At 37.3% G+C, this 26585-nt stretch overlaps 1 protein-coding gene across 1 annotated transcript in view; it reads left to right on the top strand.

Moving 5' to 3' along the window:
- Necab1 (N-terminal EF-hand calcium binding protein 1) overlaps positions 1–26585 on the top strand; it is a 158751-nt gene that overhangs the window by 87226 nt on the left and 44940 nt on the right. Inside the window, exon 6 of the mRNA XM_013012451.1 lies at positions 23294–23430. Within this exon, the coding sequence (XP_012867905.1) occupies positions 23294–23430 (137 nt within the window). The remainder of the gene's footprint in view (positions 1–23293; positions 23431–26585) is intronic.

Below are 26585 nucleotides of genomic sequence, written 5' to 3'. Positions count from 1 at the left end.
TCAGGCATAGCTTGAGAAATAGTTTGCAAGTCACTTGTGCTGCCACTGGCTCAGTCCAAGGAAATAAAATCAACTCCATAGCTTCTGTTTCTTATTTATTTATTTATTTATTTATGCTTGGGGTCAGTCGTGGGGCTTGAACTCTGGGTCTGGGTGCTGCCCCTCAGCTCTTCAGCTCAAGGCAAGCGCTCTACCGCTTGAGCTACAGCGCCACTTCCGGTTTTCTGGTGGTTTATTGGAGTCGAGTCTCACAGACTTTCCAGCCTGGGCTGGCTTAGAACCGCAATCATCAGATCTCAGCCTCCTGAGTAGCTAGGATTACGGTCGTGAGCCACCAGCGCCCGGCTTATAGTTTCAATTTCTTATCACATGGTCCTCTCCACAGACACTCATATAACATGACATCTGGCTTTTTCCAGAGAAGGGATTATAAAGCAGGAGAGACAGAGGGAAAAGACAGAGAAAGTGAGACTGAGCTGAGAAAGAGAAAATTATCATAATTTAATCTTGGCAGTAATATCCCAGGACTTCTGCTGTATCCTGTTGATTAGAAACAAGTTATTAAGCCCAGCCCCACAGAGAGGAGAGGGAAGAGTGTGAACTCCACTTCTACACGGAAATCTTCAAACCTGTCACAAGCATCACATTTTAAGAGAGAGAGTGGGGGGGGTAAGAAAATCTTAACTTGATTTTTCCCTCAAGTGCTATCAAAAGAAATCAAATTTAATTGAATTCCACAGTGCAAAAAGGTAGTAAAAATCAATTATGCTTTATTGATAGGACTATGCCTCAAGCCACATGCAAAATATATGCACAATGAAGTAATTAGCAATAGAATGGGCAAAATACATAAGTAGATAAAGAGACATTTTCCTTAGTGTGAAGTAAGTTACTATGAAAGGTGCCTATCCTAATATGTTTGTAAGGAAGTACTTCAAGGATACAATCTTTCAGAGAAGATTCCATTTGCTTAGTAACTGAAGTCTATGTCCTGAAAGCACATCATGGTCACTGGTTCAATAGAATCACCAGGGTTAGGAAATGATCAAGGGTCTTCATTCTGCCACCCAGAGACGTTGAGAGTCTCAACACAGAACAGGATAGTGCAGGACAGTCTGTAGTACAGAGCTTTAAATACATTTGGTAAGAATGGTTCAAAGAATATGTGGTAGGTAAAAACATAGGAAAATATCACCATCCAACTCATCTGAGGAGTTGGTATGGAGTAGGGAACATTTCAACCTCAGCTTCAGAAGCAGAAAAGAAGGTGCATGAAGATGGCTGGGAGAGAGGGGGAATAAAAGTCACTTTAAAGAAAAGAACTGACAGGCACAAAAATGCCAGATACACAATGCATTCATGGATACTTGTGGAATAAAGCGTGCTTAAATGTGTGTGTACCTAACACGTGCAGAAATTTTGGAATAATGTGAATGCCTCGGATGAAATTTGAATTGGATAGGAAATTTAGGGTTGAATCATTAAGGAATAGTGGAACAAGTCAAGTTTTTAAGCAGAAAAATGAGAGAGAAAGCTGGTCACACAAGCCAGTTAAGAGATTTCACTTCTTTATTTCCTGACTGTCACCTACTAGATAAAGATAATGTCTGCTGCAATCATAGTAGTGATCTCTTGTCTTTGAGAGAAAAGTTATTGCGCAGCATACGTCATTTTGCATATATTTTGTATATACCATTCTAGATGTTTTATGAATTTCAGAATGTTTTTTTCACTATTTGCAAGGTAAGATACATACAGCTACATAGGAAATTACAGTAAAACTGAATTTTTCTCATTTTAAAAGTTGTCACTCTTAATCTGATTCTTTTTTGGTTTTTGACAAGTCGCAGATGGAAATAAGAAACACAAAGCCAAGTTTTTTCATTGGGTGCTTTCCAGTTCAACTATATTTTTGCATGATCCAAGGACAGTGGCAAAAGGCCAAGAATATTCGGCTTCTATTAGAAAAGAAAATAGAAGCAATATAAGATGCTCAGAAAATATTCATGTAAGAATTTTATTTGTTCTGTCACGAACATCAAAATACATAGCTTACTGCTCTCTCTTCCTCACGTTACTATGCAATGTTTTTATGTTATGCTGAATCCTGGTATTTTAGTTAAATGAACCTGAGGTGGGTGAGGGGTTATTTCACAGGCAATGATATCTAATTTTAGTAAATGTTTGGCAATATTTCCATTTCTACCTTTTTTATAATATTGAATTATAATATATCACACCTACCAAATGTCCCCTGTACTTTGTACAGTGTTATAAATGATATTACATTGACTCAGAAATCTCTTAAACCAAAAAGAAATGACCCAAATAAAAGGACATTTTGATGTTTGTATTGTCTTCAAACCCTTGCCTGTTTCTTTTCTTTCCTTTACCCTGTATGGTGTAACCAGTCACTCAATCCGAATAATGTCTTTTTAATTCTGCTCCCATCCTTTTTCTTTCCTCTCAACCCAGCCTCTGAGTTGTGTTAGGCTGAATCACCACTACTCAGACTGGATTTCTTGCCAATAATATTACTTCTATATTTTGCTTTTAGTGTTTATAGTCTAAACTCCACCCTATGATATGAAGAATGTTTTAAACAACAACAACAAAAAAGATGTCTTCTGCCTAAAACTTTGTAATAATTCCTCGTTATCTTCTGGAAAACATGTAGAGTCTTTGCTCAGAACTAATAAGTCTCATTAAAACCCGAGCCCTCCCTTTATCTGATAACCTTGCCTATCTCTCTAGTCCCCTTCTATCATTTTAGCTGTTATAATGTTCAGCCCATTTATAATTCACTGTGTTCCTCATGGCCTTTCCATGGGTGCCTTCTTTGAAGATAGCTCTTCTCTGCCTCTCCCAAATCCTTCCTCTCAGCTCCAGACATTCATTGACTGGTCCTGTATTGTTCCTAGTGATACTATAAAACTTAGAGTAAATTTGTTTTCCCTGGAAACCCTTTCTTGATCTTACCAAGGATGATTGTCTGCTCTCAAAGCACCTTATGTGTATTTCTACCGTAGCACCTTTCATTCTTTGTCCATTACCCCAACTGCATTGAAATATGTATAGTTTGGATATGACATATCTTCCAAAGGCCCGTATTTCAGGGGTTTGGACATGGGGCTCTGAAGCTATTAGGAGGTAATGAAGCAAACTTTAAGAAGTGAAATCTAGTTAGAGGTCCTCAGATCATTAGGAATAGTGGGATCTAAAGCCTGCCCCCCCCCCCTCCCTTATGCGCCCCCCCCCCGCTTTCTCTCCCCCTCTCCCTGCCCCTCTCCCTCTCCCTCCCTCCCTCCGTCTCCCTCCATCTCTCTTCTGCCCCCCCTCTCTCTCCCCTCTTAGCAATGAGGTGAAAGTTTTGCTCTGTCACTTGCTGCTACCTCACCAGAGGCCTAAAAGCAATGTGTCTGCCCAACCATAGCTGAGAACACTAAAATTATGAGCCCCCCAAATAAACTTTTTATTCTTTGTAAATTATCTCAAATATTTGTTGCAGTGATGGGAAATGGAATAATAATACAAAATGTTACCATGATATCATTAACAATGACTGCCTGTCAGTGCTAAGTCACTCAGGACACATTTTAAATATTTGTTTGCTCCCTGGAGAACTGAAGATATGCTGTGGTAATAGCTGATCATGAATAAGCTGGAGGTGACAGGGCTCAGTGACCACAATCTAAGTCTAGAGAGGATGAAAAGGCAAAATGGGTACTTACTCCAAGTCTGCCAGGAGAAGGGGGGCAGAAGCAGATTCACAGAGTTTCTACTAATTGAAGACTGTTTCAAAATTTTCAAATGGTTGTTTATCTAGAACAACAAAATGCTGTTTCTGAGTTCAACAACTCATGAAGCAAAAACTGTGTCATCCAGCCTGCCTGAATTCCACTGATGCTGAATACGCACAGATTCCTCCACAAGATTCATTCTGTAGCCATCTGAGGCAGTCTGGAGGGGGTTGGGGAAGAAAGGGACTAGCCATGTTAATCACAGCTCTCAAACAATTAAGTCTATTTGGAAGGGAGTCGAGTTTTAAAAATTGTAGGTCAGCATCAAGTTTTCTCCCCGGGGGTCTTTTTTCCTTCACCCATCATGTTGAACTTGCCTTTAAGACAGTTTTAACTATGACACATCATCAGTTCATGATCTTCTGTTCTGACATTTTGAGAACTGCTACCAAGATTATAATGTGGCAGAACATGGTGGGTGCAGGTGAGTAATATTTTTAGAATTTCTTAGAAACAGAAGCCTCATTTTCATGCTCATAATCTAAAGAGCAAGGGAGAAAAAGAGTCATATAAAGCATAAATATTCTAAAACGTGGATTGATCATACATTTAGTTGTATATTCTTATAGAGATGCTAAACAAACCCTTGTTTTTTAAGAAAACATGATATTAAACATGAGTGAAATCTATTTCTATTTATCAGTTTTGAATATATTCCTATTACACAGTGAAATATGAAACCCTAGTCCCCAAACTACACAAATCAAGATCCATGCAAAGTTAAGTCTGGAAAGAATAATGCTCATGATCATATTAAGCTTGATTTGATTACTAGCTATGCTAATGGCTCATATAGCCCTACATTAACAACCTCTTAGCTTCTGCTTTGTCCTTTGTCAGCTATGAATAATACTTTCTTTCTAAAATATTGTGAAGATAAAATGTATGTGATACATCTAGCATTGCACATGGCCACTGAAAGGGAAGCAAAGCAAGAGTGGCTAACTTTTTACTTCCAAAATAATTTTCAAGTTTTGGTCTTTATTATTAGAAACAATTGCTACACATGTGCCTTGATACATTTTGGAGACAGAATTTATAATTTCTTAGGACAACAACTAAAACCATTTGTTTTATAAAGTAGAGGAGAACATTCTACAAAGCATCCAATAGTATATATGTTCAGAATGTTGATCTTCCAGATAAAGCATTTCAACTTTACCATTCAGATAACTTCTCAAAGTGGATAATAAACCCGAATGCTTCCTGAAGTTTTTCTTCACTGTAACGATACATTCTTCTGCTGACCTATGGAAATTAAATTAAAGTCCATAAGCTTGTTTCTGGGAAAACTTTTCAGTCTGGCAAATATACAGAGATGCATGCATTTCCCTGACTAGTTAGCCAAATAGCTTCTTCTGGGTAGAGAGAGATATAATGGTATGGAGGCTCAAATATCTGTCAGTATAACAATAATCAAACCTCAACTGAAATTAATTCATTAAAATATAGGGAAACTACTGAAAAAAGCAGTACAACTGCTAGTCAGCCATCTTCTTATTAATGTGATCAAAACAGATCATTTTCAGTGACAGAACGTATACTCCTACCACACACTGCACGAACAGTATGTGGTACCTTGTGTTATAAATAGCTCCTGTGCAGAATCCAATGCCTCTGAATCCTTAAGAGAAGATGGGGAGGGATGGGGGGGTCTGTAACCGGGGGGGGGAGGAGTGTCTCAATGTTGAGAAGTGTCTTTTGAAAAGCCAAACAAAAGTTGTGTATATAGATGGTGGGTCCTTCCTCAACCCAATTTCATAGACTCATAAGGAACAGCCACCACCCCTAGTGTAAGGTATCTAGAGAATAGTAGGGAACAAAAATCTGCCCCCACCTTCTCATCAATGATACCTCAATTAAAAAAAAATTGATTAGTGGCTACTCTACTGTCTTTTTTGTTGTTGGTGGTGGGTGTGGAGCTTGAACTCAGGCCCTGGGCCCTGTCCCTGAGCCTCTTTGTGCTCAAGGTTAGTAGTACTCTACCACTTGAGCTACAGTACCATTTCCATTTTTTGAGTGGTTTATTGGAGATAAGAGTCTCACAGGGACTTTTCTGGCCAGGCTGTCTTCCAACCACGATCCTCCTATCTCAGCCTCCTGAGTAGCAAGGATTTCAGGCATGAGCCACCAGCACCCAGCCTCCCTACTGCCTTAATCACTTGTGTGGCAGGGATTTTTTTGTAAGTTGGTACAAATGTCATCATCAATTGGATGAAACAAAAACAGATTAAGAAGTGATGTGAACCTCTTTTTCTACCTCACAAGTTTTAATGCAAAATAGTTGGATTTCCAACCTCTTTTCAGGGAGGATTTCTGCGTGGAGATAGCCTGTGGCCTTAGGAAAGGACCCCATAGAGAAGTACTGGCTGGAATTAGCTTGTGACTGTAGCTGGAAGGAACCTTTCCCTCCTTCAATGGTTTGCTCTCCACTCTCTTTGTTATCTCCTCATGTAAAGCAAAAGCTCACAAAGCTGATCCTTCTCCAGGAGATAGATCATATTTTTCAAGTTACTCTGTTTAGACAAAGTGTGATATAGAATATTTTATGTAGCCTAAAAGGCATATTGAAGATGAGGTACAAACCAGAAATAAAAGTGATTTCAATTTTATACTAAATTATTGGCAACTCAGCCACTATTATAAGCTATGTGAGGATTCTTTAAGTAGGTAGTTGGAATACAAATTCACTACTGTCTCAGCAATCCTTATCTGCAATTCTAAAACCTAGGACTTCAGAAAAGTAAATGCTTTGGTTCAATCATTGGTGTTTGGTAAACATAATTCCAAAATCTACTTGGTAGAAAACTATTTTAAAATATATGATTTTTCTGTAAAATAAAATCAATATGGTTATTAACAAGATATTGCTTTAGATCTTAGTGTGCTATTACTTTTCTAGACTCTGAAAAATTCCAACCTTTAAAACATATCTGCCCCAATGGTTTAAAAGAAAGATTGAGTTATGATTGTCTTGTTATATATGACATGGTAATAGAGCTATTTGCTTTACAAGGCATCACGTATATTTCGCCAATGGAGAAATATTGTCTACTATTTTAAAAATAGAATTCTACCAAATCTTCAAGAACTTTTTTTTGCATTTCAAAGAGCAACAGAAGTACACTTTATGTAGACAAATGAAAATTAACCCCTCATGCTCTGAGGAAGTTGTTGATGCATTCATGAACCTTTCAAAACTAACACTCTTATGACCAATATGTTTGTGGTAAATGTGCTGGTACACAATGAATTGGAAATGTTTTCATTTGCAGGCATCATTTACTAAGAATAATCAGGAATTGATTCCTGTAAATCAGTGCTGACTTGACAGATGGTGGAAATGGCTTTGGGAATGATCAACTGGCTTCCAGAATAATTCCTTTGTATATTGACTATGGCAGAATGAGATTAACTGTTTATTATCTCTTTACAAGCTGTTTATCCTCTGTAATTTTTATGGATGTTTTCCTAGCTCTAGTTTGTATTTTCTTAGGAGGTAGAAGATATGAATTCAAAGTGTATTAATATAAGTACAGTTAAGAACACTCACAGTCATTCTGCATTTGGAGTTAGGAAAAGCCAACTGTCAGATCCTGTGAGAGTAGGGACAGAAACCCAGCCTTGCCTCTAAGAGTTCTCATCTTAAGTTACCACCACTCAGATCCCTAATCCAAATTAAAAATATACCCTATGCTTAGACTTTAGACTTAAAATCGGACAACTTATGAACAGATGTTGGTGTCCTCCTATTGAGATATGTTATATTAACCATTTAGAGCCTTGTAAAACCACAGAGATTTTAAAAAAAAGAATGAACTCAATGTTTAGGCCACCTAGGACTGAAACTTTCCAGAAGTTCTAAAGATTTTTAAAAAATAACATCTCCCAAAGATTTCCTCCTAACTTTTCTTCTTGGACTATGCTCTCTTATCTTCTTTTGCCTGGTTCTCTGCATCGTTTTTAACTCTCCATATTTCTACTACTTATATATATCCCAATATAATTCTTATTCATAGAGAGAGATGCTGTTTATTGTGCATTTACTCTATCCTAGCCATAGAACATATATTATCTCCATTAATCTTTTTTTTTGGTCAGTCATAGGGCTTGAACTCAGGGCCTAGGCCTAATGCTCTACTAGTTTGAACCACAACTCCACTTCCTGTTTTCTGGTGGTTAATTGGAGATAAGAATCTCATCAAATTTCCTGCCTAGCCTGGCTTGGAAAGGCAATCCTCAGATCTCAGCCTCAGGTATGAGCCACGTGCCCACTCCATTAATCTTTTAGCCTAACTCCAATGAGTACTCTCACAGTCTAGCAACTGGTACCTGGTAGGGACACAATCTAGTTTTCTCAGCTTTGTCTTAATCTCCAGTAATATTTTATTTATCTCAATTTTATATAATCTCAACTGAGATTCCTCTGACAGGCACATATATTTGTAAAGTGAAAATTCTGCTCAAATCATCTGGACAGTAAAAAAAAAAAACAAGATAGAATGAAGATTGCATAATATTTTGAGTTGGGAAAAATGCCTAGGGAGGGTGGAGGGAGAAAAAGGGAGTCATAAGCAGAACCTTTGGAGCTTTGGATTGTATGCATGTCTGCTGCCTGAGAATGGAAATGACATGGGCACTGGGTAGAAAGAAAGATCCTTGGAGAAAGCTTAGGCCACTGGGGTATCGTAAGTGGAATTCCACATTAGGCAGAGTGACTCAGGTCCTGAACTTCAAACTTACACAGGACTGGTGGGAAACCGCCTCAGGCTTCAGCCTGAACTCTGCAGAGGAACCCAAGGTGTGTGTGTAATTGCTGCCGCTGGCCTGAGAAGTCCATGACTTTTTGGCAGTTTCTCTCTTGGGGCATGTTCACACCTACATTGAGTACTTATACCTCAAAGAGCTTTAGGAGCATGGGAAAAATATTAAAGCATCTTTGAAAATTCATCACTAAAGACCCATTTCTCTTACTCTCAAAGGTTTTTCTATCTGTAAAAGTTCACTCTTTAGTGCTCTCTTCAATAGCACATTTACTAAAATTGGAATGATATGGACCCTGCTCAAGGATGACATGCAAATTCATAAAGTGTCCCATTAAGGAATTCAGTCTTGACATGTTTTTCAAAGCAAATATCCTTGGGACCCAAAAAGAAAAATGAAGTCCTGGTTATAAAATAACTATCAATGGTCTTAATCTGTTCTGTTGCTAAGTCTGGGTGATTTATAAAGAGTAGACATTTATATGGCCCATAGTTCTGGAGATTAGAAAGACCAAGGGTGTAATGTCAGAAGCTAGTATCCTTCTTGCTGTGTCATGACATGGCAGAAGGTATCATAAGACAGGACAGAATGTGTGCATAGTTTGGGTCTCTCTTCCTTTTTTTATAATATCATTCGCTATTGACCTCATGAAAGGCTCACCCTCATGACCTCATCTATTCCTAGTTACTTCCTAAAGGTCCCATCTCCAAATACTACTAACAACATTACTTTAGCAATAAAATGTCCAACGTATGAACTTTTAGAGAATACATTTCAACTATATCACAGAAGGTAGCCAAAAATCTTAGTAAGAGTAAAAGAATGGGATTCAGAATTTATCTGAGCTGGATGGGAAATTTCGAAGCAGAAAGAAGTGCAGAAAGGGATAGTGATTTACCCAAAACAAATCATCTAGATTGTACAATGTTCAAATCTTGTACCTGATGTATATAATATTTCATTGCACATTTGATTTTTGCATTTACTTGTTATAGCCTACTTTAATCTAAAAAGGCTTATATGCTGCCTTCCTTGTTATAGGAAGCTCATACTTCAGGTGAGCTCTTCCTCCCCAAACCAACACTGTCATGATGCTAAATCTGATAGCTTCTAGTATGTCCTAGAAATAAACCCCAAGATGGAAAATGTGTAAAAAAGGAGATCCCAATATTCCTTTTTCCCTGGATCCAAATAAACAAACATGTAAGGATAAAAAGCATCATTAAACAAACATTGAGTACTCAAGAGGAGCCTCAGAGAGAATGCCGCTGTTTAATGTAGCACCATAGAGACATCACATGAACACTGAATCTATTCCTTTTTTGTCACGAGGAGTCTACGTAGTGCTTCTGCATTTTTGTTATTAGACTTATTATCTTCATTTTATTAAGGAAATAAGTAGTTGTTCAAGAGCTCAGCTGATCTTGGGGATAGGAGGATTCAAGGATCACATGCAACAGCAGGATGCACACAACAGAATGACATATTCTGTGTACTTCAGTTCCACTATGAATCACTGGTGAAGCTCTCTAGCTACAAGGGGAAGGTAGAGTGGGAATGAGAGAAAGGGTTCCTTTATAGAAGGAAGTGGAAAAATAGTCTCTTTTTCTTACTCAGCTCTAAATGAACACATAAACCCAAGCTTAGTCTGTTCTGGGATGGAAACTAATATTTCTGTTTTATAGAAACTGATGTTTCTATTTTGTAGATTTAAGGAAGTGAAAACAAGAGTTGATGGGCTCATGTAAAGCCACGCTAGGAAGTAATGGTTGAGCCTGTTATCCAACATAAAATCCTAGCCACATGAGCACCAGGAAATATTAGGAAGTGAGTAGAAATACTCAAATTAGTTCATTCTAGTCCAATCACTAAATCATCACCACCAGGTCTGAGTGGGCATCATGAAGATTATCACTGTAACCTTCCAGGTACAGGATTCTATATCTGTTGCCATGGCAAAGGAGCAAAATCTAAGCCTCTGATTAAAATGAATACTTCTGTTAAGAAATCATCAAAATCCTTATCAGGATCCCAAGGCTGCCTTAGTCTTTTCCACTTCCCTTCATGTCGAAGCCTGGGGCTCAAAGGACCCAAGTCAAAATATGCTTATTGTTATTATACAATAATTGAATTAATAAGTTCCACACATTCCTTGAATTGTTTTTTCATGAATGTTACAATTTCAGTAACATAAATGTGCTTTCATTGTTCTAAATATTTTGAATGTTTTGATATCAGTGATGAAATAGATTGATGGGTACTGAGGTTATGACTTATATTTGTTTCTGTTAGATCCTAAGGTTTGTCTTTCAAGATTAAGGTTTTTGAGTGCTTGATTCAATATAGAACACAGAAAACCATCTCAAATATGAAAGTAAATTGGGAATACCTAGCAGCCTCAAGGTATTTGTTTCAGTATAAGCTTTGATAGTCCTTTGCCTAAAGGCTGTAACGTTCCTGGGGGTGGGGGAGAAGCAAACGTCTAAAGCCAATATATTTCCCCTCTTAAAAAACTGTTTTGTTTTTTAAAAAAAAAAAAAACAACTTATACTGCCTTCTTGCTGTTCTAAATAGAAATTCAGCTGCAATCGAGATGAAGTTTTCTTTCCATTTTAATTACTTCTGTTCAGGGCTGAAAAGCTTGCCTTTCAATGATATCCTTAAGGGTACAGCTTTTATAAGCTAGAAATTTTCTCCTACACCTCAGGAGACTAGATCTTCTATTGCTCCAGGCGTGTTTAACACAGAATAGAAATGATCCAGAAACATTTGTATTTTAAACAAGTTGTGATAGGAGAAGTAGAAAAAGGATACTTGTATTCTTATCCAGTCTGGGAGAGCTACCCAGGAAACAGAAGTATTGCTTAACTGTCTGTTCCTCCTGATGTTGGATCTGAGACAACGCATGCAGTGTTATTATCTTGTTGATAGCATGTGAAATCCAGATATTATGACTTTCTGATATTGAATTTTGTTTTCCAGATCCAAAAACTATAGTATTTATCAAATAGCACAATACTTGAGTGCTACTAGCTCACACTTCCGAGAAACAGATTTGAACCAGCCTGTAAATAAATAGTCTCTAAGAGCCTAGTTCCAATTAATCAGCAAAACAATGGACTGGAGACATGGCTCAAGTGGCAGAATACCAGCTGAGAGCAAAAAAGTCACGTCCCAGTACTGGCACGAAAACAAACAAACCAAAAACCCAAATACCAAAATAATGTTGCATCTTACAATGATGAAGTTGTTTTCAAACTCCTACTGGAAAAAAATTCTTGGCTATTATTTTAAGAAGTTACATATATATTGATGTCTATTTATAAATGGGTCACAATGATAACTTGTTTTAAAAATGTGTCAGTACTAATGTATTTGAAAAATATCTACCATTTCCCAGGCATTGCTTATCTGAAAATGCTTATAATATTTAATGCAAAATTATTTTCAAGTCTCAGAATGTGTTTAGATCAAAGAGAAAGGTATTCTGTCTTTGGAAGTAATGCGATTGTATCTAGTATGTTGAAAATGCATTTGTCTCTGACAAATTCAGTAATTTGGGCATATTAATTTAACCTGTTATAGGACTGGTTAAAATGCCAGTATCCAAATGACACATACACTGCTTATGGGAGGAGGGGCGTGTATCAGATTGCTAGACTCTTTCCCTATGCTCTCATTTATTTAAATTTTGTCATATCTGTTCCTGGAGCTTAAATGTCGTATTCAAAGAAAATGTCTATAAGGTAGAAAGCAATGAGTTTATTGGAAAGAACTTTGGGTGATACTTTATTATGAACACCAACAAAATAAATTTGATCCAATTCATGTACAAGTACAGCTTTGTGCGTTTTATACTGAAAAAAAAAGTGGCATTTGATTCTATATTACACTCCAGAGAAATTCAGTCCAGCAGTTGAAGAAATAGTATATGAGAGGTGGTAAAATTGCTAATTTGGAAGTGTTTACAAATTTTCTTGTCTTACTGCCTGCCAAAGAGACTTGTGTTTTTCAGCCCATCTCATGGTTCTACTGCCAACACTTATCCATGGCAGAAAATTGAATTTGTTTCCCACTTTGTTCATCTCTTTCTTAACATAAGATTCAGCATGTTCCCCTAAACTTTTAGTAGGTTTTTTCCCTACATATTTTATGAATATCAGTTAGTCATACAAAGGCATTTTATTTTGACAGTCCATATATACACGCAATGTGCCTTGATCAGATTTATCACTAACCCTCATCCTCTACTCGTTTCCCAAATCAATGCAATTAACTTTACTGTTTCATTTTGACAGATGTAAATGAAGAATTTTGACCATAAGGTCACCTTTTCTGTGTGTGTTTCTCTCTCCCATCAGTACCCTAAACTCAGATAGGACCTTTTTATATTCCTGCCATTCATTATTGTTAGGGTATCTTCATTGTTCAAAGGGACTTCACTTCGGTATTTCACATGTCCATATGCAGTATTTACAGTCAGGTGGACACATATCCCTGCCCTACACCGCTGTATGAATTCCAAGCTTATTTGACTAGAATGCCTGGTAATGTGCTGTCTTACCAAGAATCAGGGATCACATACTATTTCTTGTGGTTGTTTTGTTTTGCAGTACTGGGGAGTGAACCCAGGGCCCTGCACATTTACTGTACCCCTTGAGACACACCCCTAACTGGAGTGACTCTGTTCTGATGTTGGCAGTTCAGTGCTAAATGAGGGGTCAGGGAACTATAGCGACTGGCCAAACTCTGTTGACCATCTATCGTCTACGTGAACTGTGAACACAACCAGACCACTTTAAAAATGATCTGTGGCTGCTTCCCTACTCAAATGGCAAAGTAAGCGTCCCTTTGTTCACAAAGTCTAAATATGTAGTCTCTAGACCTCTGTAGTTTGCCTCTGCTTAGCACCTGAATGTTGAAATCTCTCCTCCTTTTGATCATCTGAAGCACATGTTTTCAAATTCCTGAGATGAGCTCATGCTAACATTATTGCGTGGGTTCTTCCATATTGATAGATTTTGGGGATGTGGGAGGACCTTCATTTTGAAACAACGTTTTTACATATAAAAATCCTTGGACCCATTGCAAAAAGCTTAAATGTGTCATTACAATTTTTTTCTTTTATACACTGTTGAAGAAAGTCTTGTGATCATCTATTTTCTGGTTTTGAGTTATGTTGTGAAAATGGAGCTGTGGTTCAAAGTGGCAGAGCACTAGACTTGAGCAAAAGAGCTCAAGGACAGGGTCCAGGTCCCATGTTCAAGCCCTACAGCTGGCCAAAAAAGCATTTTTATCTATTAAAATACAGTAATTTTATTTAAAAAATCTTGACACATTTGTTGATATTCCACATATTCAGATTGCTTTTAATATTTAATATTAAATCTTTTATTGCAGAAAAAGATACTTAATATATTTAAATGTTTGTTCTGTTTGTTCTTTTTTAGTTTCAATGTTTCTTTAGGAATTCCATTGTCAGTAAGTTGAATATTTTTTATCTTCAGTGTTCTTCACTTCCTCTTAAATATCTTTGCATCTTTTCTCTACTATTTTTTATATTTAAAGCGTTTTACCTTAAAGTGAGCACTGGTAGCTTATGCCTATAATCTTTGCTACTCAGGAGGCTGAAATCTGATGATCATTGTTCAAAGCCAGACTGGTCAGAAAAGTCTGTGAGACTCTTATCTCCAATAAACTACTCAGAAAAAGCTGGAAGTGGCACTGTGGCTCATGTGGTAAAGTGCTAGCCTTGAGCACAAAGAAGTTCAGGGACAATGTCAGGCTCTTAGTTCAAACACCAAGATTGGCAAAAAAAAAAAATCACCTTTTCATCTTTCTTATTAAGGTATTATATAAGTTCATTTGTTGTGTTTCTTCTAATTTTCACTTATTTTCTGAAATCCTATTTTTTAATTTCTAATTCTTTTCTGAATTCTATCACTTCATTTCTTATTTAAACTATCTGATATATGTGGTCTTTTTTACTTCTTTATCTTTTTCTAGTCTTTTAGCTCATTTGTAAACATATGGTTGCATTTGGGGGACCTTCTTTCTGATATGCTTCCATTGTCTGTGGTATTTTATTTTATTATGGAATTTGGCTTTAGTAGTTTTCCACTGTTTATTTTTTGAAATATGTTTCCCAAATTATTTGAAGGTTCAGATTTTCTCTTACTTCAAGAACCTCCCCTAAATGGTGTGTAACAGTCGAAAAAGCAGTTTTCTTTCTGCAATGTCCCTGCCCTGTACCTGTCCCTGACTTTTTATGAGTCTTTTCTTTGTCTCTGTGACACTGATTAACTCCTTTCTGATCCCCCTCCAACAGATTCTCCTCAGTCCTAACAATGCCTGGGGTGGGTGGCGAGGTTGATTTCAGGGGTTCCAGGAACTCCACACAGCTAGCTGTGTTCGGTCTTACCTTTTTATTTTTTTGGTAGGAATTTTATGCTCTCCCCTATTTACATTCAGCAATTTTTGTAGAAAATACCTCCTGACTGCAATTTACATTTCCTATTACTGTTACTGTAGTGAGCATTCACTGGCTAATTTGGAGTTCTCTTATCCACAGGTCTATGGCATAATTGATGTTATATCCCATCACTTACCTTTGGCTCTTCGTATGCTTCTAGGGATGCCATGTCCCATAGATTCTGTAGCTCTCGGTGATTTTGTCCTTACTCATGATATTTGGTTCATTTACTATCTTGTCCTCAAGCATGCTTGTGTTTGTTGTCTAGTGAGTTGTTGTGCTTTTTAGCTAGTGTTTTGGTTTGGGTGTTTTTTGTCTGCTCTTAAGTGTAGAATCCAGGACTTTCAAAAATCCTCGTATTGTTTTATAATGTGTCCACACTTCTGTGATATAGAAAAAGGAACTGAGCCTAGATGAATAAAACAGGACTCATGCCAGCTTGAGAAGAGAAGAAATTTTAGCCAATATGTATCTAACAAACTGGGAAGAAAGAAAGGAAAAGGAGTAAAGTGAGAGGCTTAAAAAGTATGGAAATTTTTTACAAAACAAGATACTCTAGAGGGGCCTGAACAGCAATTCTCAGAGGAGACAGGGGGAATTGTTTTTGCAGGACAGCTAGGTAGGTATAGACGTTATATTCCACATGACATCATTAATGAGAAACAAGTCAAGAACAGAAAAGCTTCTTGTCTCATTTTGCAGTTGAATTGTTTTGTTGTTGTTGTTGTTTTGCTGGTCCTGGAGCTTGAACTCTGGGCCTGGACACTGTCCTTGAGCCTCTGTACTCAAGGCTAGTGCTCTACCCCTTGAGTCACAGCACTGCTGCTAGCTTTTTCTGAGTAGTTTATTAGAGATAAGAGTCTCATGGAATTTCCTTCCTGGCTGGCTTTAAACCACAATCCTCAGATCTCAGCCTCCTGAGTAGCTAAGATTACAGGTGTGAGCCACTGGTGCTGGGCTTGAACTCTGTGTTTGTAAGGTAGCACTCCTCAAAGACAATTCCATGAGTCACATATAGCAATGGATCAAAATATGAAGGTATATATTTTTGAGAAAACAATGAAGAAGATGTGTAGCAGCAAATATCTAGGCAAAGAATTCAAGAATATTATTTTCTTTGGAGACTCTACCATATACAAAACACCAATTCAACATTCACCCTAGCAGCAATTCTAATATAATGTTATCCCAATAGACAAATCCAGATGTTTTGAATTTTGAGCTAACAATGTATCCATTACAATTTGTAATATTCTTCCTCCATAATATTAATGGCAGAACCATGAGTTGGGCACCATACTTTATTTGACATGCTTTATTTAAACCTTAAGCTTGTTCTACCTATTCTTATGCATTGTTAAGATAATAAAGGGGCTGGGAATGTGGCTTAGTGGTAGAGTGCTTGGCTAGCATGCATGAAGCCCTGTGTTCAATTCCTCAGAACCACATAAAAAGCCAGAAATGGTGCTGTGGCTCAAGCCTTGAGCAAAAGAAGCTCAGGAACAGTGCTCAGGCCCTGAGTTCAAGTCCCAGGCCTGGAAAATAAGTAAATAAAAATAAATGGGGGAGGGGGGAGGCTGGGAAGGGATGTGAAGGGTAAACAAAGGAGGAGGCTGCAATGCTTGGTAAGAAATGTATGCATTATCCTGCCCATTTAATTATAACCCCTCTGTACAGTATTTTCACAAATAAAATAAAATAAATAAATAAATTTTAAAAAAAGAAATGTACTCATTACCTGACCTATGAAACTGTAACCCCCCTGTACATCACTTTTACAATAAAAAATAAATTAAAAAAAATAAAAATAAATGATTGTGAAAGGTTGAACGTTTTTTCTATGTCCGCATAGCTATCAATTAGCACAGCATGAATCAGAACTTAGGTTTAAGCATAGTCGGATAAGATTCTTTTTTAAACTACATTCATATGTATTTGTCTTTACCAAATTACTATACAAATCCAAATAAAGATATTTGTCTTGATTTCTGCTTAGTCATAAGCAAGAATTTTTTTAAAAAATGAAACTTGTGCCTGGCACAAATTAAGATATCTTCAGCCTGTTTAAATTCTGTATACTTTACTAGCTTTGGTCTAGCAATTATGATATTGTAAAGGATACCAATAAATTTCTTTAGCTGATGACAAAGCAGTCTATATTTGAAGAAGTACATAACCTGGAGTGCTCAGTCAGCCTAGATAACAACAACATCTTGGCAAGGACACATAAGCAAGGAAAAAAAAACTGTGTCATAAAACTTTGAACATCCTTTGTTTTGTTTTTATTGTAAAGGCGATGTGTAGAGGGGTTGCAGTTACATATATAAGGAAATGAGCACAATTCTTGTCAAACCGTGTGCAGTTATTTCTTTTTTTCTTTAGTTTTTTATTTTTACTTTGGCTTACCCTGTTTTCCTAGTTTTTTATTTCTGTGCCTTTTGTCTTGTATGTAAGTGTATGTGATTTGGGGAAGGGAAGGGGAATCATAGAAATGGTGGGACAGAGGGTGAACCAATGCAACAGTGACACTCACAAGACACTTCGTTGGAAATGGACTTCACAACTGGGTGGGAGGAGTTGGGGGAAGGGGATAGCGGAAGGAAACGAGAGAGAGAAGGTAACAATATTCGACAAGAACTGTACACATTTCAGGTGAGAGTCTTAATCACCACACGGCTATGGGATGACTAGGAGTATGGCTGGGATCTCCAGGTCTGGGCTGATCCTGTAAATATCCCCACTGTGTTACCCATGCAAATGTTCTTAAAACCCCACTTGTTTGAGGAGAATTTTTTTCACAGTTGAATAGGAATATGCTTCAGAGGAAGACAGACGTGCAGGGATGAGGGTCATATGCTCCTGGGGTGAGAGAGCATAATAGAAGGAGACAGGGGAAAAAGCCAGAGAAATAAACTCTTGACAACTCCAGGAGGATCTCTTACGGTAGAATGTGTTGATCCAGACCTTAATTTTAAATAATTCATCTCATTTTCTTATTTCAAAGTTTCTAATATGTTTATTGTCTAATAATATTTGATTTCTAAATTATAACGTTGTCTTCTATCTCATCAACTATTGAATTTATAATTCTCTTTATCCCCGAAAATCTGCAATCTGAAATCATTTAGATCCCTTGTTTTGCCACCTATGATTTCTGAAAATGTATCTGGAGTTAGCCTCAGTCCATTTTTATGGCACTTTGATAAGGACCAGTTCTTTATTTTTTTATTTTTAAGCCTCCGATTTTATATAAATATTCTTCCAGTTTGGAATAAAAGAAACATTCTATTTGAAATGGAAACTTAAGAATATTTTGTAAAGTAGGGTATAGGTAACCTGTGTAAGCTAGCGCACGCGCGCACACACACACACACACACACACACACACACACACACACACACTGACATACTTTCTATCTCTTTTTATGTGAAGATTCCAAGGTTTTCAAAAGCTATGCTGTAATTAGTGTCCACATATGCACACACCATGTGGGGAAAGTTTCAAAAGAGATAACCTTATCTTCTCAGTGATTTTTTTCCTGTTATAGAAGCTGGCACAGATGCCTCACACAAGAATGGCAAGAACTGCAGGGGGTTGAATGGGCAGTCAGATTGAAGCAGTACCCCCTGCCAAATATGATTGTATATAACCTCCTAAACAAGACCACACTGAGACAAGATGTCACTGGCTTGATTCATTTACAAATGGAGCAAACATAAACAGGGAAATCTAATGCTCTGATTTTCCTAATTAACTCAGATGATTCATGGTGTGTTAATAACTAAGATCTCCACTCTTCCATCAAGCAGATGGGCAGAGCTTGATTCTTGAAAATTCATCTGACAATTAAGATGCACAGCAGTCCTCTGAGAAACCCAACTTACAAAGTACCATGATACAAATACTGCAATTTTTTTAAACTGAATGAATCTAAGCTTTTTATGAAAGCTCCACAAGAGGAAAATATGAGAACTGAAATGTTTCCATGTGGGCTTTCCAAAAGCAAAAACAGAAGCATTAATGCCCGTTTGTTAAAAAACTTTTCCCCTAATGATTCATGTAACTGATAATCATCAGTTTCTTGAATGGAGGTTATTGGGATCTTGGAAGTTTACTGTTTCAACTTTCATTTGCCCATATCTTTCTCTGCCAGCCATGAACCACTAGGCCGTGTCAAAAAAGAATCTGAATACTGAGTATGGGCTTCACATATACTTTTCCTCGCTTTAGTAGACCAGTAGAAGCCCTTTCTGCCAGTCTTTCAAATTCCAGGCCTTGCTTGAAAGGAACATGTGCCTGAAGCCAACATACCAGTTTTTGGGGGGAGCTGAGAGTGAAAGATCCCCTTTTGTATCTTCACAACGAACACATTTATGGAGAATATAAAAGGGCCAGGCTTGACATTTCCCGGCTTGTTATCTATTTAATTTTCCATCTGCTTCTTTTGCCACTGCCTTCCAAAGGAACATCTGCTGCATATCTGAGAGAAGGAAAGGGGAGGTTGGATCTGTGCCCATCTGGGTCTGCCATCCCAGAGCTTGGGATCCAGAGTAAAGGAAGAGAAAATGACGAACAAATGGCCCAGAATACAAAAGGAAGACACACAGTCTGCTAAGAGTAAAGCTGTATTTCCCTTTATTGCCGAACCACATGACTAGGGAAGCTGGGCAGCAGTGTCTACAAACTAATCTAGAAGCAAGGTGTCAGCTGGTGACTGAGCCTCAAGAGCAACTCCCAGGGCTCAGGGCTCCCCCTCCTGCACCTTCCTCAAATGTTCTAACCATTTATGGGCAGCAGCTGTCAGCCAGGCTTTGTTTGGGATATTTGGAGGCAAAAATATAAGACATGACCTGTTAAGATAATATAATAATAAAATAGAAAATAAATAATTAAAAACATAAGCTAAATTGAGGGAATGGGTCACCTAAGTGAATATAGAATAAAATGACAAATTATTTACCCTAGCTAGGGAAAAGATGTTACGGGAACACTCAAAAGGGAAGAGATTTATGCCCTATGCTGTGAGGATAAATGTTGGTTCAAGGGTAGGAGAGGCTGTGCATGCAGATGCCAGGAACAGAGCCAGGAACAACTAGTAGAAATATCAGAAAACAAGTTCTTTTTTCTCCCTTCATCACCAAGAGGCAATAATTCACAAGGATACAAGCTGACCTATTGTAACAATGACATGTACAAGACACTATGTTGAAAATGAACTTTACAACTTGCAGGGGGAGGGGGAGTTGTGGAGGGAAGGGATGTAACTCATGTACTCATGTAACTGTAACCCCTCTGAATATTATTTTTACAAAAAAAATTTAAAAATCCCTTCATATCTGACTCAAAAACAAATTCCCTAGAGCCTGATCTCACCTATTACCTCTCAATGTGAAAGTATCAATATTTCTATGGAATATATCAACTCAACTAATTGTGGTATTACTTAACTGCAGATAGTCTAGTGGGGATTACAAACTTTCATCAAAGGAAAGTAGAAGAGAGCACAAAATAACTTTCTAAAAGGCCAATGATGGATCAATAATGAAATAGCTAGTGATCTGATTTTTTTAACTTTCCTTAAATATCAGTTGAAATTTTATCAGAATAGAATAGAATACCAGCAATATCTTATAGAATACTAGCAATGCACCAAATTCTCTTTCTTAAATGATCCTAATGTTTTGAACCCAGGGCTTCAGCTGCTAATCAAACAAACTCCAGTTCTTTTATGCTCTGATTATTGTTCAGATAGGTTCTCACTTTTTGCCTGTGTCAACCTGGAATATAATCCAACCATGCTTCAATAATAACTGGGATGGCATGAACATGCTGTGTACTCAACTACTGGTTGAGGTGGGGTCTTCTGAACTTTTTGCCTGGGTTAGCCTTGAACCATAACCTTCTAGATGTCTACCTCCTAAGTAGCTAGGATTACAGGTGCAAGCAATCAGTGCCAAGGAACAATGCTATATATAACATATATGTGTGTGTGTGTGTGTGTGTGTGTGTGTGTGTGTGAGAGAGAGAGAGAGAGAGAGAGAGAGAGTTTTAGGGCTTGAACTCTGGGCCTGGGCACTGGCCCTGAGCTCTTTAGCTCAAGGCTAGTGCTCTATCACTTGAGCCACAGCGCCACTTCCGGTTTTCTGGTGGTTTATTGGAGTTAAGAGTCTCACAGACTTTCCTGCCCCAGCTGGCTTTGAACCACGATTCTCAGATCTTAGCCTCCTGAGTAGCTAGGATTACAGGTGTGAGCCACCTGTGCCTGGCACAATATATTCTTAATTCTGCAAATTAATCAGGTATTGAATGAGTATCTACTCTGGGACCTTGAAAGATATAAATATAAGATATGACCTTTCTGTTTAAGAGACCAAAATTTAATTACAATGACTGACTTTTAAATTGGCTTTTAAGAAAACTACTTTCTCTAGCTCTGATGTGACAATGACAAATATTTAACATTTGAAAAAAATAAATGTTTTGAGAAAAGAATAAGGCCAGCATGCTATTTCATTGCTCAATGAATGTACATGTCTTTAACTTTTCATTGCTGTCTACAAACAGGTATAAAGCGTCCTGTCATTTGCTTTGAATTAGTCATAGTGTATACTGAGATGCAAATGTAGCTGGCATATTCTCTGACTGTGTAATTATGTTTTGTCTTCATCTTAATAAATTTTATTTTAAAAATATGAGTTGGCAAAATGGAAATAACTGTAGAGATGAAATCAAACACAGCATTTGCCCACCAACATATTTGCTTTCCATCTGAAGAAAAAAAATTCCTTGTTTTCAAAAACCACATGGAGAAATAATTTTTTGAAGTTTTTATTGCCAAGACATTGCAAACCATGAGATCAAAGTATTGTGGAAAACAGGCAGAAGGGAATTTTTTTTAATTTAATTTTATTTTATTTGTGAACATACTGTACAGAGGGGTTACAATTGCATGGGCAGGATAATGCGTACATTTCTTACCAAGCATTGCATCCTCCTCCTTTGTTTATGCAGAAGGGAATTTTTAAATTTGATTTAGCTTATCCAAAATCCGTATGATTGTTTGAGAATATAATGTTTCATGTTACAGTTACTTTCTTAAGTTTAAAGATAATTTTAAATTTTCATATCAGTCTATTAGATATGGTAGATTAGAAAGTTTCTTATATTGTCCTGAACTAAAGAGATTGAGTGGCTTAGCCTGATTTATAAGTGAAAAAAGCACGACTCAGAAAGATTAAATAATTAAATCTGTGTGCTTGGGTTGACAACCATGTCCCAAGTCTCCTAGCACATTGTGACACATGAAAATACCTTGTCAAACTCATTCCTTTCACTTTTGAATTTTCAACCAAGAAAAAGAATCTTTTGTTTAAGGACACAACCAAAGAAAATTTTTCCTTGGCTGAGCTTGAATATATAATTCCCAACAAAGACTATTCAATCAGATTCATCTGGCTGGTCAGATGACCTAAAAAAGTAGTTTCAGTACCATTTCATTCTGGCTCTTTTCCTTGATCTCCTGGAGAGTTCAGGATGGCAGATAGTACCATCTACAGCTTACCCCACCTGCCTAGAAGAACTTGGCAAGTACAACTATTAAATCTACGAGGATCTCGGTGAAGACCTAAGGCTATTGAAATGAATGACATTTCCTTGCTGAGATGTGCTAAACATTAGACCTTGAGGTAAAGTTACTGAGAGAGGAGGGACATGAGCTGATTTCAGAAGCTGATTCAATATTCTAAGCCTAACATTTTCTGAATTTTAAAAGAACTAACTATGCATAATGCTCTCCAGCGTCAACATAATAGGGGCTCAAGCATAATAAATAAGTCAAGAGGGAATTAAGCCAATAGTTGAAACGTGATTGCTTTTTTGTTGATAATAATAGAAAAAACGTATCATGCCTGTCCATGAAACAGAACAGAAGAAGAAACAAAGTCACGTTTCAGTCCTTTACATCCAGCTATTTGTTTCTTTTTTGTTTTTGACAGATAGCGATTCCATAATTCTCCTACTTTCTGGTTTTTTTTTTCCTAATCTGAGACAAATGCAGTGAGAAATGATATATTCTAACGATTTCTGCAATTCTTTCCCTCAACTTCTGGTAGTTGGAGAGAGCTCTACCACACATCTTTTCTCCTCACTCTCCCTTTCTAGGTTTAGTCTGAGATTGGAGAGTCCATGGGAGGGAAATCTGTTCCTAGATATATTTCTCTATTATACTTCTAACTGTATTTGTTTTGTCGCTTTTAGGACTATCAAGAAGCCTCCAATTTGGAACAATTTGTCACTCGCTTTTTACTGAAGGAGACCTTGAATCAGCTACAGTCTCTGCAGAATTCCCTGGAATGTGCTATGGAAACTACAGAGGAGCAAACCCGTCAAGAAAGGCAACTGATGCTTTCATACATTTCTATTTTCATAGCAAATTAGTTAAAGGACCTGGTACATGAACTAGTGAAAACAAAAAATGAAAACTAACAGATAAAAAGAAAATGTCAGGGGATTCCACTAAAAATAATCCACCTCACTTTTTTTCTTATGCTTACTTTAATTTTCACTAAACTTTAATGAAGAATTTAATAGGTGAAGTGTTTAAAAGACAGTATCAGTTAAGTAACTTGACAACATGAGGCCAAGAAAATATGAGGCCAAATTCAAACCACAGTGACACCAAAAAAAAAAAAATTTAAGCTTTAAAAATACTAGATTGATTATATTAATATACATTTAACATGATGCTAATCCTTAAAGAGGCTAACGTTATTTTATAAATAAAACATGGACACTAAAACTATATTGCAATATCCCAAAGGACAAATATCCTGGAGAAAGGGGAACAAATTCCAATGGATTTCAGAAGAGTGAAAGATTAACTGTGGCTAGAAAGCGGAATCCACCTCGCGGTATTTCTCTATGATACCTGTGCTTCTCCTACAACTGCACATAATTAGAAAGTGCAGAAATGAGATGACAAAGTATCTTATGGCCAAGCGCATCTACACATATTGGGGAGACTTGATAATTTAATAAGCCTACTTATTTGAAGGAGAAAGATGAATTATGGGAAAGATTTCAAAATTCAATAACAAATATGTCTAACTACAAAGAAAAGTAGTGAGAGTTATTTAAATAAAGGCATGAAGTAATATTATGAATGTGTGCATTGTATTGCCAAATAATTCTAACCAACAGATGGCATATTTCTTGAGTTCTCCTTGTTAAAAACTAGCAAGATAAAGAAGAGCCTGGCAGAGCTATTGCTCTTAGGACATTTTTTGGCTGAGGTGTCCTTTTAGACCTGTAGATGTGTCTTATCTATTCTTTTTGCATCTTAAATTATAAAAAGCACATGATAAGCTTTTTTGAATAAACTGGTAATAGTCTACTCTGTAGGACCATTTTCCTAAACAAATTAATGGATACTTAATTATTAGGACATCTACAAAAACACAGTGGGATTTTCAACCATATGTTTACAGTGTCAAAATGAGAGAGGCACTACCAAGTTTTCACCAAAAAAAGCCTGTAATTTCACAATCTAATGAGTGTGTGCAGCTGATGAACACGGAGATTCGTCCTTCAATGGATCTGTATGTCATTCTGCATATTTCAAACTTTGTATTCTCTTTTGTTGGGCAATTCCCTATTACATGGCAAAGTAACAATTAGCTTTAGAAAAACAACAACCCAACTCCTCAGCTTGGAGCAGAAGATACCAGAAATATCTTAGAGCACAATGAAACTGATGTTGATGTTCCTAATGGGAAAATAACACCTCTTTGGATCTTCTTTTGTTTAGGTTTTCTGAAAATAAAATGAATGCTCCCTTTTCAAAATCAAGCATTTGCCACCTGAGAAGCAGCTCAGAAAAGCCTCTTCTCCCCCTTCTTTACCTGCACTTTGGAGGTTTTTTCTAAAGTCATCTCCTACAAACTTAAGCTATGTATTTGCCACCACAGAGTGAATGAATAATGAATAACTTTTCTTTGTGTTGGGCTACAGGCTAGCCTTGAACTTCTGTGATTGCTGCCAACAGCTGCACAGCAGCTGTGTTTAATGACAAGGAGCACAGTAACACAGAATTCAAGAAAAGTGGAAAACACTAAGAGAATTAATGAACCTTTCACTTCCAGATTTCTAGCTCAAAAACAGCTTGAAGTAATGGAAACTGTTCTAAGTCTGATGCCACTGCAGAGAACCATTTTGTATAAGATTTAACTAAAACATCCAAGGATACCCAAACACCATCCCAATTCTGTGACACTTCTCCTTATTGGTTTCTCAATAAATTTCTAAACAAGTAAATAGAAAAAATACCCCTTTGGGTTTGTACCCACACTCTCCATTGGTTCATCTCTGATGAACCAGATTGAAGCATGAATTAGCTCCAGCTTACACTCATGTGTTCCCTTCCCGGAGCCACACTTCCTACTTACTGGCCACCAAAACCAATATGAGGAGAGAACTAGGCCCTCACTAGCCAAAGAAAATAGAGGAAGGCTGTTCCTTTCCCACAATGTCAACCAAGAGACCAGAGAGAAAAGACTTGTCGTGGGCTTCATGATGAATTTGAGTGATAGAATGACATTCTATTTTAAAGGATGAGTTTCTTTGCCCACGCCATGCTTCCTACCCCTCATTTGCCTCTCTTTTGAGTTTGTTTGGTTACTGGACAAGACATTCCCTAGAAAGCCCTCACTGCTCCCAGGCCTTCCACATCACCACCGAGTGCTCCCACTGCAGTCTTTATCCAAACCCACTCACCTCAGCCTCTCACTTACTCATGTCTCATTAGACTTGGAGTGCTTAGGAGGAAAAGACTTTTCATTGTTCTCCTCTCTCCTGGGATAATAAGGAAGCCTATCTATCTAGTATTTAGAATTATAGACAGAAATATAGACTGGGGCATTGGAGATTGCTTCCAGCATCAATTTCTTTTATTCCATCATCAATTTCTATTGATGATTGCCAACAAAAGAATAATGTAAGGAAACCAAGACATAGGGAAAATTAGTGCAATAATAGTAGGTAGTGCAGATCTCAGGAAGAAGAGAACAGGCCAAGGAGGGAGAGGTCAAATCAATGTATCCAAAAACTCATCGATCTTATTATTATAAAGGAAGGTTCCATGATGCTCTACACAGTTGAGTTGTATTCAGTAAAATTCCCCAGGTTTCATCAAAATTCCCCAGGCTGTAATCATCTTGCTTCCCCTTCAATATCAACATTGCTCTGGGGTTTAGTATTTGTAAAATCACAGGGATACAAAGACTCATGGGGACACAGCGAATTTAGAGACATCATCTATTCCATCTACAAGCCTCAGGGAAGAATCACACAGCATCGTTCATCCTGAAATAATGAGCCAGACATGCCCTGTTGGGCAAAATGATGCTGTCCATTCATGTGAAAATGGCAATTTGAGAGAGAGGGGATTGGACAGCTACAGTGGCACTGAGGTGAGATTTTCAGGTGGAATCTACCTGGCAAATTAACTGAGAGGGAGCTACTTCAATTTCATGTCATTTGAAAGAACTTAATA

The sequence above is a fragment of the Dipodomys ordii genome, unplaced genomic scaffold (genome assembly GCF_000151885.1).
Source record: "Dipodomys ordii isolate 6190 unplaced genomic scaffold, Dord_2.0 Scaffold17, whole genome shotgun sequence".
Classification (NCBI taxonomy): Eukaryota; Metazoa; Chordata; class Mammalia; order Rodentia; family Heteromyidae; genus Dipodomys; species Dipodomys ordii.
The sequence above is the reverse complement of the archived record's forward strand: the minus strand, read 5'-3'. Positions and strand labels throughout refer to the sequence as shown.